Here is a 16345-nt window from a genome sequence, read left to right on the forward strand (position 1 = left end):
GTTCTCCATTCTGTAACTGTTTCAAAACATGCAAATGAGACTCTCTGAATCAGCACGAAATCTGTTGTTTCACTGTAAAAAAAAGAAAAGAGAAAACAAACAAGAAATACAAAAATACAAAAGATTGAAAAACTAAGATTGTGTATTGCATCACCTTATATTGTAATATAATGAGCTGAGGTCGAAACTCTTTCTGTGTAAAATGTGTGTGATATTTTTTTAGTTATTCTAGCTGTTCTATGATCTATTAAGTTTTTTTTAACTTAAATGAAGCCAAAGAAACAAATGTGGGATAAATTTAGCCATAACCTAGCACTGTATTGAAATTTTCTACATTTTCTTCATTTTCTCCACAATTGTCTGTGATTATTTCGGTTCAGATCACTTAGAATACAGGGCTATTTTTTGTTTTTGGTTCAGATTGTAAGAATGTTTCAACTGTCATGGATGTCATTGTAGTATTTGCATTGCAATTGGTCTTATTTTTTGCTCGTTAAATTGTGCTTTCTCTTGCATTTACTTATTCATCAGCTACCTTTATGTTGCAAATGCGGCACATGGCATGTGTGCACTTGTCTTAGAGCATCATTTTGCCTCATACTGGCTCTATCAGTACATATCTAAAATTATAACAGGAAAGAACTATACAGTCAATTTAGGGTATGATTCATTGAAGCATTTGGCAGACTGTCTTACATTTGATTGGCAGAGAGACCTGATAAGCTCCCTCACAGCTTTAAAGGAAAATGCAAACATGTGCTGAGGGATTTTACAATGACAGAGATATCCTTAGAGAAAGATGAAGGATTGACTTTATGGTTCAATTAACCATGAGTGAGTACAGATGCAATAGATCTACCAAATGTAGCATAAATACCTTTTCTTAAAAAAAAAAAAGAAGTATTTTGCTCCAATCAGACTGCATGGTTGCAGAGCAACTTCTGGGAGTTATGGCACACAAGTTTCAGTTAGCAACAAAATCGTGTTTGAAAGATTGATATTGTAAGAGCAATATAGTGCTATCATACCACTTTTTTGTGTTTGAGTATTGAGATACTAAGAAATTGTGTACTAGAGTAGTACAAACTTTCTGACCTTTCAGACTTTATGATGGAGCTCAAAAGCTTGGCTATTATCACTGCAGCTCCTTGGTCAAGAATGCTAGCATAGCATAGAGGTAATGGAGTAAAGATGTGGTCTTGTTTGGATGTTCAATCCTACGGTTGTTCTGGAATGGGAGTTCAGAGTCTCGCTGTAGTGCCATTCTGCCCTTGAGCAAGGCATTTATCCCTGAATTGCTCCTGTGGGAACTTTTTTTGTTGGATAAAAATGTCTGCTAAATGACAGATTTAAATTTAGTGATGACTTGTTGACTTTTTGGGTCATGTTTTGAGAGGAGTTCAAATAAGTTGTTCCTGAGCACAGAAAGAGGAAAGAGGCCTTTGCACCATCGTTACACCCTGACACTCACAAAGAGAAACATAGTCACAAAGCCACTGCAGTGTCATATCCTGTCCAGTGGAGGTGGAAACAGTTGTGTGAATGTGAGCCAGAGGGCAACAAATGATTCATGTTGCTTAACTGGTAGAGAATGTTGCTAACAATGCCGAGGCCACAGGTTCGACATAAGTCACTTTGGATAAAAGTAGTGTTGTTATAATACACTCATACACGATATAGATATATCACAATTATTTTCACCACAATATTATATTCATACTTGGGTTCCTTTACTTTAAAGTATGTTTGTAGGACTTTTTATGTATTCATGTGCACATTTACACCAATGCAGGTTAATTAATGAAAAAGCAGGTTGTAAAAAAAAAAAAGCACAAATTGTCAATTCTAAATTAAGGAAGTACACAACCTGCTTGGAATATACTATTATTATTTAATTTTGTAGATTTTTAAATTTTTTATTTATTTATTATTATTTCTTTTTTGCATTTGTTAAAACAATGTCTAATGTGTTTTTCAAATAATCTATTTATCAAAGAATACTGAAAAAATCATCAGTATCACAGTTTCCACAAAAATATTAGGAAACACCCCCATTTTTATCAACATATTAAGCAACACCAAATCTATTATGAAGAATTTCTATAAATAAGTTCTGAAGCATCATGTGACATTGAAGACCGGTGTAATGGCTGTTGAAAATTCAGTTTGGCCATTAGTAATAGATTACATTTTAAAAATATATTAAATTGGAAAACAGTTATTTAAATTCCATGAAAAAATACTATAGTAATTTATGTTAATACTATATTGTTTTTGTACCAAACTATAGTAAAGTGTAATATACAGTATATATTATAGTATTTACAACACTTTGTTAATGAAGGCTACAACATACTCTAGTATTAACTATAGTGAACTGATAAACTGTAATAAATACTGTAATATACTTTAGTTTTTACAACAGTAAACTGTAGTGTGTATTTTAGTATATTATACCCTATAGTTGTAGAAAATTTTGCACAGTATTGGGTAAAGTAATTTTTTTTTATGTTAGTAAAGTTATATTACCACAGCAACTATAGAATTACCACAACAAATTAATTAAAACATTTATTAAACGTAAACTTATTACTTTACTATAGTACAGTTAAAAAACACTAGTATTTACTATAAATTACCATAGTATTTTTTTATGTGGGATAATACACCAAATTTTTGAATGACAATATACATATAATAACATTTTCTCTTTTAATCTTTGTTTTTATTCTTGCTGGAATCTTTTTACTATTCACTCAGAACATTAACTTGCTCTCTACACACACTTACACAATTATCTTTCCAAAGACCCTTGGCCTTAATTTCATTTGTTTCTCTGTAAATAAATGCTCTTGTTAAATGAGATGAAACAAAAACCAGGGGACACTTTAAATTATAACTGAAAGCAATTTTCCTTGTAATAACATCTGTAGTGTCTCTGAAATTAAATAAACATACAGTTAAATCTCTTTCTCTTTGTCTCTCCGCAGTGTGTGAGAGCAGGGGCGGAGGTAGCGATCTCGTGCCCAGGTTCTCCTCATCCTTGCCCACGTACCTCCCTGTGTCCTGCCAACTGCAGGGTGCAGAGTCATCCTTCTTTCTCCGGGAGGCCACACAGGATGTGATGCGTAACGGGAGCTTGCAGACACGCAGTGAGCCTCTCTTTCTACACCTGCCCGATGCTGGCCCTGCTCCCCTCTTGTCCGTCAACTGTAGCTATGGGAACCTCACTGCAGAGGCGCCAGTACCGCCAGAACTCCTCCAGGGGGCGCTGGCACGTTCCTTCCAGACCTCTACACACCTCACACTGGGCTGGAAGGTGAGAGCGCACCTGGTAAGCAGGAGGATAGGAGTGGATCGACCTCAAATCCAGGTGTTGTTTTATCTGGCGGGCCGTAGGTGGGAGGATGGGGATCCTCCCGCAGAACTACTTCCGTGTATCCGTGTTGTTGGGTTCCGTGATCCAGGGGAAGGCTCTGTATCAACTGCCTGCCGACTGGAGGGAAACCTGGGGATCTGTGTAGCACAGCTTGGCATTCCAACGACCTGGTTCAATGTTCCTTCACCACGTAGACGCACACAGGAGCCCGTTCCTGTCACGGTGGAGTTGCACTACTCTATCCTTCCTCCAGAGGCCCTGGGGAAAAAGTGTGTAGCAGGTAGGGTGCAAGGAAAGGCTGTAGGGCAGGAAGGGGATATGCAAAGGATTGGGACGGTGATTCTCACCACTGGGGACAACAAAGTGCCCAGAAACCGACTTAGACTGGATGGAGATGTCGAGATTCTGGCACCCATCAACCCGGTTAAACAAGGACAGACAGTGGGATTTCAAGTACTAATGAATTCTGCTGCTGCTACTGAGCAGTTCACATTGAGGTAAGACAAAGTACATGCACACACCTGCATAGAGGTTGAACGTCTTGAGCTCATTAATGCATTACTGCATCAATCAGACAATAATTAGTTCTTAATTTCAGTACAATCAACCAAATTTACTATGGTGGTAGGGCTTGTATGACAACTCATTTTTACTTGCCTTGTACTTGTCTTCCAGAAAAGTAGCCAACCTTATGTAAGTGAATCAAAATATGTAAAGATGCACCTGATATGAACATTTTGGACAATATTTTAATTGTCATTTTTATTATGAAGTAATTATAGGGGTGCACTATTTGACCAAAATCTTATTTCACTATGCAAGTAATTTTATTTCACAATAATGGTATATGTTACAATATAAAACAATATAAAACTTAGAACAAAGATGCACATAACAAGTAATAGGACACATTCAATAAAAGACTAGTTCAACAAGTCTATAGCACTGTGTTGATGAAGAGTGTCAGTGGAGGGTACAGTATGTCTGTGCATCTGTGATGGTGTAGCTAAAAAAAAATAAAAGTGTGCATGACTCCATTACAGATTCATGTTGATCGCATTGTCATAAATGGTTTCTGTTAGTGGCTGGAATTGTTTCAAGGTGGTTTGTAAGAATAGTGGCTATGTCAACGCTTTAAATCAGGGTTGTCCAATCCTGCTCCCGGAGGACCAGCTTCCTGCAGAGTAGATCTCCAACACACCTGCCTGGTTTCTAGTAACTCTGAAGATTCTGATTAGCTGGTGGTTCAGGTGTTTAATTAGAACTGGAGCTGAACTCTGCAGGATGGTAAGCCTTCAGGAGCAGAATTGGGCACCTTTGCTACAAATGAACTCTGGCCATCTTAGCTTGCTTACAGCGTGTTTATGAACATAAAAGCTGTGTCTGAAATCTCAGGCAGCAGACTTGTAGCCACGCTGCCCTATCAGTATGTTTATTTATCGGTATTATTTAGTCATATTCATTTATTTTAGTTTAAAAGTTTAATTTAATCAAATTTAAAGTATAATTAAAAAAGTTTGTTAATTTAACAAATTAATAAATATCACTATAATATTATATACTATAAGTATTTTATAATAAGAATAAAAATGTATATAAAAATAATAATAATAATAATTATTATTATAATTTTGTTATTATTATTATTATTATTTTATCTAATGGTTAAAATAAAATAATATATTTTTTTTTATTTTATTTTTTTGCTTACAACATTTTATTTTGCCGGAGAAAACGCAGGGAAACTTAAAATGCTTTAAAATGCTTCTATTTTGTTGACAACAGATTCTCATTACAACTCATTACAAGTTTGGAAAGATGATTTAGGCAAGTGTTATTTTCAAATGCATGGTATATGCGACTCAATCTCACAGGACTTGATGAGATGGAGTTCATGCAGGGCAGCATTTACTGCAAACTGAATAGAGACACTGAAAACTCTGTTTTATGAGCTGCTCACATAAGAGAACATCAGATTACATATTTATAAATGTCAATGCCATCTTTGAGATTTGATCATTGTTCTTATAAACCGTTTTGCATACTTTGGCATTGTTAGAATTAATACAAGAATTATCAGCCAACTGATGAGTAACACTGTTTCATATACTTTCCAACTCCAGTTTTTTTCCCCTTACTTGCATTTGGTGCTTGGCAAGTGTAAATTTTAGGCCCTGTTTACACCGATGGAGCTCCCATTATTCAGTGCTAACAATACACACGCATAGAGTTTGGTGATCCTTATAGTGACAGTTCACACATGAACACACTGCTGCTCGCTTACTCGCTGGCAGCTTTTCATTCTGGAGGCCTTGGGGCTTTCCCAGACATATGATAGATTAGGCTTATTCATCAGTGTGCACATAAAGCAGACTACCGCTGTACACGTCCCACAGCTCCGCTCCTCTCTGTCACATTCACTGCTGTTGAGTTTTATTATGGCCAATAATTAGTCTCTGCCATCAGCACGTAAGGATCATTAAAATGGATGAAGGAGCACTACTTTGAGGTTGTTTCAGGGGGTATAAAAGCTGAGTCTCTCATATAGTGACTGACAAGATTTTAGGTGGATATTTACATCCATACACAGTCGTTATTACTAATTGTTTATGGTTTAAGATAAGAGACTTTGTTGTGATGGCATCTAAGTGTATTTATGTGTGAGATTGTGATTATCTGCAGGAGAGTCACTATGGAATGTGTCTCTCCTATCTCAATTAACTTCAGTCAGCAGAGAGACAGATGCATGCTGGCAGAGGAAGATGCTATTGTTTCTGCTTGTTGAACGATGCTGCAACATCAAAACCACTCCTGCTGGTGTCGTTTAGGTCTATAAAAGATGTGTGATGTCTTTCATTTCGCCACCTGCTATCTGTTTAGATGGAACAAATCAAAATGTTTTCCTCCTACCGATGATGGAAAAAGTCTCCCAGCCGTTGTTTGTCTGTTTGTCTAGAAATTCTCAAATTTCTGCCCTCATTGTTGCCGTGGAGGAGATTGAAACAGCTAAAAATAGCTTCATTTGTTCCCTCTACAGTCAAAGCAGAGTTAGTGTAGTTGGTATTTTTCCTTGTTTGTGTATCATACACATGGAAAGACTCAGGTCTTTGAAAGCACACGAATTTTGAATCGACCTTACAAAGCCAAAACATTTAGAAATGTCTTCTGTCACAGTCTAGACATAGTTTAAAGATTCTAGATCAGTGGTTTTTCTAGATCAAGTTCTTACTTGTGTATATACCTGTACCTTAACTGGAAAAAAAATATCCCACTAGTTAACATAAAAACTTGTTAAATGTTAATTATCATTTTGCATTAAATTGGATTTCTATAAATTTTGAAAAAAATAATTATGATTTATTATTTTATTTTATTTTATTTGTTAAATACTTCTACTTCAAAGAAGTTTAGACCAACTTTCTTGGTCCACAATCCATTTTCTAAAGGGTTGTAACTACAAAATATTTAAAATTAGCGACTCATTTTCTTAAGAATAACTTTATATATATATATATATATATATATATATATATATATATATATATATATATATATATATATATATATATATATATATATATATATATATATATATATATCAGGCACGTGCAGAGGGGGGGGCGTTGGGTGCTTGGTGCCCAAAGTGCCCTTTTGTCAAAGCAAAATTTCCTCTAATTTTTTTTTTTGTCATAACGTTTCCTTTTGTGATTACCTGCTCATGCCCAATCTAAATATTAGTAAAATTTTGAAATAAATAATTTAGCCGTCAATAAGATGACCAACATGACCTTTGACCTGACGACGACGACCTCCTCATATGACCGGGACGATTCGTCACGCCGCACGCGCATTTTTTAATTGTCAGAGGATATTTTCAACACCGCGGAAGCTGGTAAGTGGTGTTTCATTCTCAGCGAAGTGATTTTGATATTTATTTACTTATTATTATTTTACAAGAACGACGTAATGTGAGAACATGCAGATATGTTGTTCATATCGCGGTGGGTAGCCTGTAGTGTAGAGTAAAGTTAGCATGCTGTTTGAGGGAGAAACGTTTCACAGGAATCGAGTGGCAGAGGCGTCATGCCCATTCAAAGATTTCTGAGCCAAGTTGATTTTAAATGCAGCTTCCAAACGAAAAAAAAAAAAAAAAACGCAGAATAATATTTTTTATATATTTGATATAATCACACTGTTGTGATTAGATCGTTCAGTGCACAGCATCAGCTGCTAAATTCAAATCTGTGTTCGCTGGCTGGCGCTGAGCCAGAGACGTTCGTACAACACTTCATGATAACCAATCAACGGTTCTGTTGCATATTTAAGGTGGACTTATTGATTAGGTGCAAGAATAGTAGTGATGGTTAAAATAATAGACTGATAATGAAATAGTAGATAGTGCCTTGTTCCTAGATGGACAGAGACCGGAAAGTTATAGATAAGATGAGGAGATGGAGATAGAAGAAGAAAAAGAGGTAAATGTAGACGCACAAGTGACAGAAAGATCAGGTAAGCAAGCCAGGAGACAGAGGCTGGTGAGAAAGAGGAAAATGTAGAGTCACAAGCGTTTTCTATAGTTTTTACTATAACCGCTGTCCTTAATTATTCTGTAGAACAGAGAAGAAAAAGCCATCAGGTTGGGACAATTTAAGACATTTCAGTTTCTAATCCCAGAGTTATTATTAGGTGGAATTTGTTTTTTCTTTTTTTACTTTTAAAGTTAAAATTGTCTCTTCTAATCTTTTTCTTTTTCAAAACTGCATCACAGCATTTGCTGCCGTATCTATACATAATCATCCATATCGATACGCAAATCGGCAAGGAATGCATCACAATATATTGTTGTATTGCTATTTTGAACCACGCTATTTAAACCTTGTTCCATGTGCCCCTTTTATACTTTGAGCACCTGCCCCTCCAAATGTCTCTGCACGGCCCTGATATATATATATATATATATATATATATATATATATATATATATAATGGCCGGGACTCGATTAAAAAAAATAATCTAATTAATTAGAGGCTTTGTAATTAATTAATTGAAATTAATCGCATTTTAATCGCATATAAATATTTGACCTGAGCACAGAGAAGTATTTTTTTTTTCACATGGATTTATAGTATACCATTGAATAATGACTGAATACATAAGCTTAAGCAACAAAATATTGTTTATTTTTGTTCAACCAAGTCTAGCAGACCAGTGCCATGAAGTGTAGCAATAGCATATTTAGAAACAATTTAGAAATAGTATATTTCAGAAATTCAGGAAGCTTATAGGTGCTGGAACCTTCTGTAAAGTGTTTTTAAGTAAAACACAATACTGTCAAGTACATTCAGAACATTGGAAACCCTGACTATTAGAAAACATCTCTCTGTTGCTTCGGAGGCCATAACATACTAAGTCCAACTCTCAGTAACCTTGGCCAAAACAATAAAGAGTTTAACATAAACTGCCAGTTGCACCAACGAAATAATACATATTTCAACATAAAGTGAGGTTCGATCATGTGCTGCGGTGATATGCGAACGCTAGTTGGTGCTCCAGTATAATCGGTCCGCTGAAACTCATCCAGTGAGAAACGTTCCTTGGTGCAAAAATAAGTTATTAAAAATGCGGAAATTTTTTTCTGTAATTAATTAATCTTAATTAACGCGTTATTTTTTGTGTAATTAATTAATCTCAATTAACGCGTTAAAGTCCCGGCCCTAATATATATATATATATATATATATATATATATATATATATATATATATATATATATATATATATAAATCGTTTCTACTAAATCTTTACTACTTTTAAGATGTTTTTCTTACCTTTCTGGACATGGACAGTATACCATTCACACAGCTTCAATGGAGGGACTGAGAGCTCTTGGACTGAATCTAAAATATCTTAATCTGTGTTACAAAGATGAACGGAGGTCTCACTTGTTTGGAACGACATGAGGGTGACTCATTAGATTTTTGGGTGAACTAACCCTTTAATTCTTCTTGTTTACGGCGAGTAATTACTCCTTATATTACAGTATATCTTATATTGCAACCAACTCTTAGACTAACTGCGTCTAGGAGTAAATTATGAGTTTAAATAAATTAGAAAATCTCATTTGATCACAATTTTGGAAATAATTCTTCTGTTTGCCCTGTTCTTTCAAGTGTGCCAGTGTTTCAAGAGGAAACATTCACACTTCACATTGTGATGCTTGGTGAACAAAGCACTGGATTTCTCAATTGATTTGCCGCATTTTTCCAGTTTTAGTACTTGTTCTCAAATCAGCAAGCACAATTGTCTACAGCTTTGCATATCTTACTATTTAACAAATCTGTACTGTTTTCACCTAATTTGCAAGGCCAGGTTCATTTATTATAAGATCTTCAGCTTAAGAGAAGAAAGAAAGACAGAAAGAAACCAAAAAATACATGGTAATACTTTACAATAAGGTTCATTAGTTTAGTTGACTAATTTAGTTAAAATGAAATAAGAATAAACAATACTTCTACATCATTTATTTATCTTAGTTGATGTTAATTTCAACATTTACTAATGCATTATTAAATAAAACAAAAGTTGTGCTTTTTAATATTAGTTAATGCACTGTAAGTTAACGAACTAACAATGAACATCTGCATTTTCATTAACTAACATTAACAAAGATTAATAAATATCTTAATAAATGTGTTGTTCATTGTTTGTTCATGTTAGTTAATACATTAACTAACATTAACTTATGGAACCGTATTGTACAGTAGTACTGTATTATTTACTGTATTTTTGATCAGATAAATGCAGAATAGTATATTGGTAACACTTACTGTATACTGTACAATATACTGTAGTTTCATTTGTTTATATTAGTTAATGCATTAGCTTACATGAACTAACAATGGTCAATTCATTCTTATAAGGTTTGGCAAAGTTAGTTCATGGTGCTTTACCTAATGTTACCAGAAGCAATATTGATTCTAGAAATGTTTTAGAAAATGTTAAAATTAATATTTACTGATATTAATGAATGCTGTAGAAGTATTGTTATAAATGCTGTAAAAGTATTTTTGTTCTTGTTAACTTTTAGTTAACAAATCATTCAAATTATTAATTATAGTAAGCCAGTATATTAAATATAGCTGAATGCCGTATTACATTAAGCACATGTCTGTATTCCTCCGTCACAATTTTATTTGCTGTTCTTTAACTAGTCCTTCTACCTACTGTTTTCTTTCTTCTTCCTCGTCTTAAAAACCAATCTGTATTTTGATTCTTCCAGACTGCATAACGCAATCAAAGGACTGGATTTCATCTGCTTATACACTTTGTCCATGGTTAATAATAATAATAATAATAATAATAATAATTTGTTGCATTTATATAGCACTTTTTCCAGAACACCCACCACACACCAGCTTATTGGTGGAGAGGAGAGATAGTGATGAAGCCATTCAGCAAATATGGGGATGATTAGGAGGCCGTGATGGTCAGAGGCCAATGGGTGAAATTGGCCAGGATGCACAGTTTACACCCCTACTCTTTTTCAAAGGACATTCTGGGATTTTTAATGACCACAGAGAGTCAGGACCTCAGTTTAACATCTTATCTGAAGGACGGTGGTTATTGACAGTACAGTATCCCCATCACTATACTGGGGAGTAAGGACCCACATAGACCACAGGGTGAGTACTCCCTGTTGGCCTCACTTACACCTCTTCCAGCAGCAACCTAGTTTTCCCAGAAGGTCTCCCATTCAGGTACTGACCAGGGATCTCATTTATAAAACTCTCTGTAGATTTCATCCTAAATTTTTACGTAGGCACAAAAGCTAGATTTTGCATATGCACAAAAGTTTTCAGATTTATAAAACCATGCGTATACCAGAACCTGTGCAAAAATCTCTTAAAAAAATTCCAGTCAGGGGAAGATTGTGCGTACGTGCCTCTCCACTTCGACTCCTCTCCAAAATTACCATATATGGAGCATACAACGCCTAGTTTTACCATGCATAACCTCATCTGCATATAATTTCCATGCAAACTCCCATGCACGTGACACCATGTTTTACGTGGAGACATTAAGAAAATATAAGATTTCAGCATTTCATTGCTTTTTTCCCAGGAGATTGTTGTGAAGTAAAATTTACATCACATTGTTTTTGTAAAGATCTGTGCAGTCAGTGTCACTATCTGATGTGCACGATGTGCAAAGTTTGAAAAGTGTGTCAGTAGTTAAAGGGATAGTTCACCCCAAAAATATATATTTCGTAATCATTTACTGACTCTGTCTTTCCAAACTACTGTATACAGTATGATTTTCTTCCTCAGTGGAACACAAAATAAGATATTTTGAAAGTCATTAGGTCTTCTTTTGTATTACAAATAATAGTCACCTTTTTGTATCCTGATCTCTACTGGGATTCTGTAGGTCAGTACATTATTAATGCAAGTTTCAATGAGAGAGGCTGATCAGTGACATACTTTTCATGAGTTTTTGGTACCAGAGATATTTTTGTGCTAGTATTGCAAAGCAAAATTCCACAAATCTTCAAATTATGTGCATCCTCACAGAGCTGTGCTTTAGCTAAAACAAAAGCCATTATCGCACACACACACACACACAGAAGCTATGCTAATGAGGACTAAGATAATGATGAACCTCACACAAGCCAGATAACACTAATAACATAAAAAAAAAAAAATTGTATTGTAGGTGTTAAGACAGGTGTTAAGACTGGGTCTGCACCAAGCCATTGTGTTAACGCCTGTCATCCAGTCCAAAGTGGACTTTATTATGAAAAATATTTATTATAAGTATTGAGCAACAGAGCAACAATAAAAGGTCACTCTAAAATGTGCAGTTTTATCACACAGCACAATGCCACCGATGTCACAAGTTTTGAGGGAGCGTGCACGTGCAGGAATGTCCACCAGAGCTGTTGCCCTTGAATTGAATGTTAATTTCTCTACCATAAGCCATCTCCAAAGTCATTTAAGAGAAATTTCTGTGGCCTCACAAACGCAGCCCACGTGTAACCACAGCATCTTGATATGCCACACCTGTGAGGTGGATGGATTATCTCGGCAAAGGAGAAGTGCTCACTAACACAGATTTAGACAGATTTGTGAACAATATTTGTTAGAAATAGGCCTTTTGTGTACATAGAAAAGTATTTGAGTTCAGCTCATGAAAAATGGGGCAAAAACAAAAGTGTTAAGTTTATAATTTTGTTCAGTGTAATTTTTTTTATAAATTCCTTTTCATTATTTTTACAGTTTCATTTACATTCATTTACACCACTAAAAATAAATATATTTTAAAGTTGTTAAAGTAATGTGCATTTTCAATAATCCTGTTTTCAATTTTTGTTCAGACCAATGCAAAACAACATAAAAGAAAGCCATTATAATATGTACATGAAAAATGTAGAAGCATTGGACACAACTATGGGGCACCATTGTGCAGCAGCAAACATCACAACAAAAAAGGAAACTCAATGTTAATGTACTGTAGGTAAATGTGTGCAATTTTATAGGGCTCCATTCCTATATTTTCCCTGGGGCCCACAATTCACTAAATACGCCCATGCTTCTGGTGTCACACAGTGCATCAGTGCTGTGGCTGCCTACTATTGTGGCCAAATGTTCAAGCGCCCACCACTTTACATCCATAAATCGCTTTCTCTCTCGCTCTTTTCCTCTCCAATAGTGCTCCTTCTCTCACATCCTCATTAGCCAACTCTAAAATATTCATTTGAACAGACACTGAGCATCATTAGTCCCTGTTAGATGACATGATGTATAAGAAAAGGAAAAAGACTCAGTCCTACAGGATCTCTAGGGAATTGGTCTTAATGAAAATGAAGTCTTACTCAAGATTTTTTTTGTTCTTTTATTCTGCTTAGCCATACACAGACAATTTTGTTGATGACTTATGTGTGTGTGTGTGTGTGTGGTTGGGATGACCTGCTCATCCATTTAGAACTACAGAAAGCACTTGACTCCCTCTCTGTCTCTGTAAATGTGCATGACTGTGTAGTTAAGCTGGCCCATAGACGTGATAAGTACAAGACTTCTGGGTAATTACGTTCAACAAGAGAGGTGATAGAAAGCTAAACGTGTGTGTATGTGCATGATTACATTAAACTGTGAAGTAGATTGAGGGTCATGAGCACTTGTGGCTTCCCACCTGTGCTGGAGCTTGTCTTATTACCAGTCTGGTCTCATTTCATATCGTTCTAATCTCAAAAGCACTTAGCGTGGTGCTTTTGAACACAGGGGGCAAGGCCTGTAGATCGAGAGAATGTCTGAAACAATCTCTCTTGCAACTCTGTCCCCCCTACCCCCCACCTGTCTCTAACAAGCACAAACATACACATATCGAACTCCCAGGAGAGGCTCAGAGCTTATTTCTTGATCTAGCTGACGTCTGAGAGCAGCATTGAGTGGGTTCATTATAAACATATGGAAAGGTAAGTGGTCCCTGGGGGCTCTTGTATTGTTCATCCAGAGGTAAAACCTCTTTATCTCGTTTTCTGAAGACCTACAGTATCTAAATTTTGTGTGCACAGGAAGGGGTCACGATTATGTGAATGGTTTTTCCAAAAGCTCTGTTAACTGCAATTTACTTCTGATGGCCGTAATGTAAAAATGTGTTCACTCAAAAGGACTTTTCACACTTGAAATATTTAACCCTTGGCCATTTTAAAGCCTGGGTAAAAAGAATCCTGGGTAATCTTAATTCACATATTACTCTGCTTATTCTTTACCAAGGATTAACAATTAATCCCGGGTATTCATGAGCTGCCATTTCACACATACATTCCTAGACACCGGGTCAATGTTCTCTTTTGCATATTTGCAATGCCATTGTAATATATATTTTTATTACTTATTGTCAAAATGTTAACATTGTCAAAAATGCTAAAATGAACAGTTTAAAAGAGTGTTCGGCAGGCATGATTATTGAAAGAAATTTGTATTTTTATAAATCAAGGTTGCATAAAATTGATCAAAAGTGACAGTAAAAAAATCTATTTAAAAATGCTGTTATTTTGAACACATCACTTTAGTAAATTTGCATTTGATTAGTCATTGACAGATTCTTTAAATATGAGAAGTACTTACAGGCTGTAAATCAGAAGCACCAGACTGTCCTTGCAAAGTTGGAACCGCCCCACTTTATAGAAACAGGCTTTGTGTGTAGATGCCATTGTAGGCTAATTGTCACGGTTCATGGGATCATGATCTCATCTGTGCTTTGTTTTCAGTGAGTATGTGTGTGTTAGCGTGGCGAGTGGGTGTTGCCAATTGTTCATTATGAGCGACTCATTTGCCATGCTATATAATGTGCGTTGCCCTGTCTTGTGTTGTCAGATCCTTGATGTTTGTCCTCTCGCTCTCGGTCCTCCATTCCTTCGGTGTTGGATCTTCGGGTCTTCCTCTCTCCATGAGGATTCGTAATGTTGGCTGCCCATTTCATCCCTGTGCTACCGAGACTTTCGAGTCCTCAACAAGCCCTGTATTGTAACTTTCAGTCATTTTTTGGCTTTGTCCGATAAAAGGTTTGTTTTGCATCTGATCTTGAAACCTGTCTAATTTCTTGTGACACTAATTTCCCAGGTTCAGGAAACAGTTCTGGAACAGTGAAGTAAATATAATTTAACCGCTGATTTCTAGTTGTGTCCTCTTTTGGAAGAACAAACAAAGTAGTTTCACTTTCACACAGCAGCAACAATCCTACAGTGAGAATCAAAGCTATGCCTTCTTCCTTTGCATGAACGTGAAATCTTCCCACACAGTGACATCGACTTGGGGTCGTGATTAAATGAGGTGTTTTAAGAAGGCTTGGTCGAGTCTTAACTTTTATAAAGAATATCTCTTTGGAATGGAGACTTTAGTCTTTGCAACTTTAGGGATCTTATCTGTGCATTACAGCTTGAAACACTCCAAAGAGAAAGGAAAACTTGAAATTGCATCATATTGATCCCTTTAATTAGGGATGCACAGAATGTTCGGCAACCAAAATTAATGTAGCAAAAAGCTCTTTCGTGTTCTGCAGAATAAGCAAAAAGACAGAATACGTTGTACCAAGAATGACATGTCACGATCAAATAGCAACCAGCATAGAGGCGCGCACTCTTCACAATGCAACAAACATGTCTGCAGTGTGGAAGCATTAAAAACTCTCAGAGACATATGCAAAAATCATTACAAGCACTGACAGCGAGAGACCGTTTAGTGCTGGATCACATGTTTTCGATGAGAAGAGGTAGGGGTGATTGTTGCTGGTTACTAACTATATGATGATTGAAATCGCGAAATGGCCTTAAACAATTAGTAAATAAACTGCTGGACCTTATGTTTTCTAATACACACACAAATTGAATGCATTCTGACAGTGCTGCACAAACTAGCGTGTATCTGCTTGTTAACCAGGGTTCAAAATCCAAAGTGCAAGGAAAATCTGCATTGAAACAGTTACTCATCAGTTGCTCAGTCACATTAGAAATAAGAAATGTTTTTTCAGTACCAAATCAGTATATGTATTTGTTGAAGGATCTGGAGTAATAGCTGCTGAAGATTCAACTTTGTCATCACATTATATAACATTTTAGATGGACAGGGGAAAAATGCATCTAGGGTAGCTGTGCAGAGTGACAAAAATAAAATGTCTTCATGAGCAGAATGTGTGCCAGATTGTGCATTTCCAGTAGAGATTATGATGGAAACAATCTAATTTTGTGCCTTCTAGCCAGACTGACTTATTGATGTTGAAAACTTCATGGTGAGGACACTGGACACTGACTTTGATAATGTCTGGTTTAATGGGCTGGTTAACTTTTTGAGTTTTGGGATTTTGCATCAGCTCCCTTTGGGTCGGAACAAGACTAATGTGTACAGATTGTGCAGATTGAAAACCTTCTCTCCACTTAAAAACAAAGTTAAATACAAGAAAGGTCTTTA

The 16345-nt window shown here is 35.8% G+C and overlaps 1 protein-coding gene across 1 annotated transcript in view; it reads left to right on the top strand.

Moving 5' to 3' along the window:
• si:dkey-215k6.1 (transmembrane protein 132C) overlaps positions 1-16345 on the top strand; it is a 203358-nt gene that overhangs the window by 56017 nt on the left and 130996 nt on the right. Inside the window, exon 2 of the mRNA XM_052596263.1 lies at positions 2991-3876. Coding sequence (XP_052452223.1) covers positions 2991-3876 — 886 coding nt within the window. The remainder of the gene's footprint in view (positions 1-2990; positions 3877-16345) is intronic.

The sequence above is a fragment of the Carassius gibelio genome, chromosome A5, assembly GCF_023724105.1.
Source record: "Carassius gibelio isolate Cgi1373 ecotype wild population from Czech Republic chromosome A5, carGib1.2-hapl.c, whole genome shotgun sequence".
Taxonomy (NCBI): Eukaryota; Metazoa; Chordata; class Actinopteri; order Cypriniformes; family Cyprinidae; genus Carassius; species Carassius gibelio.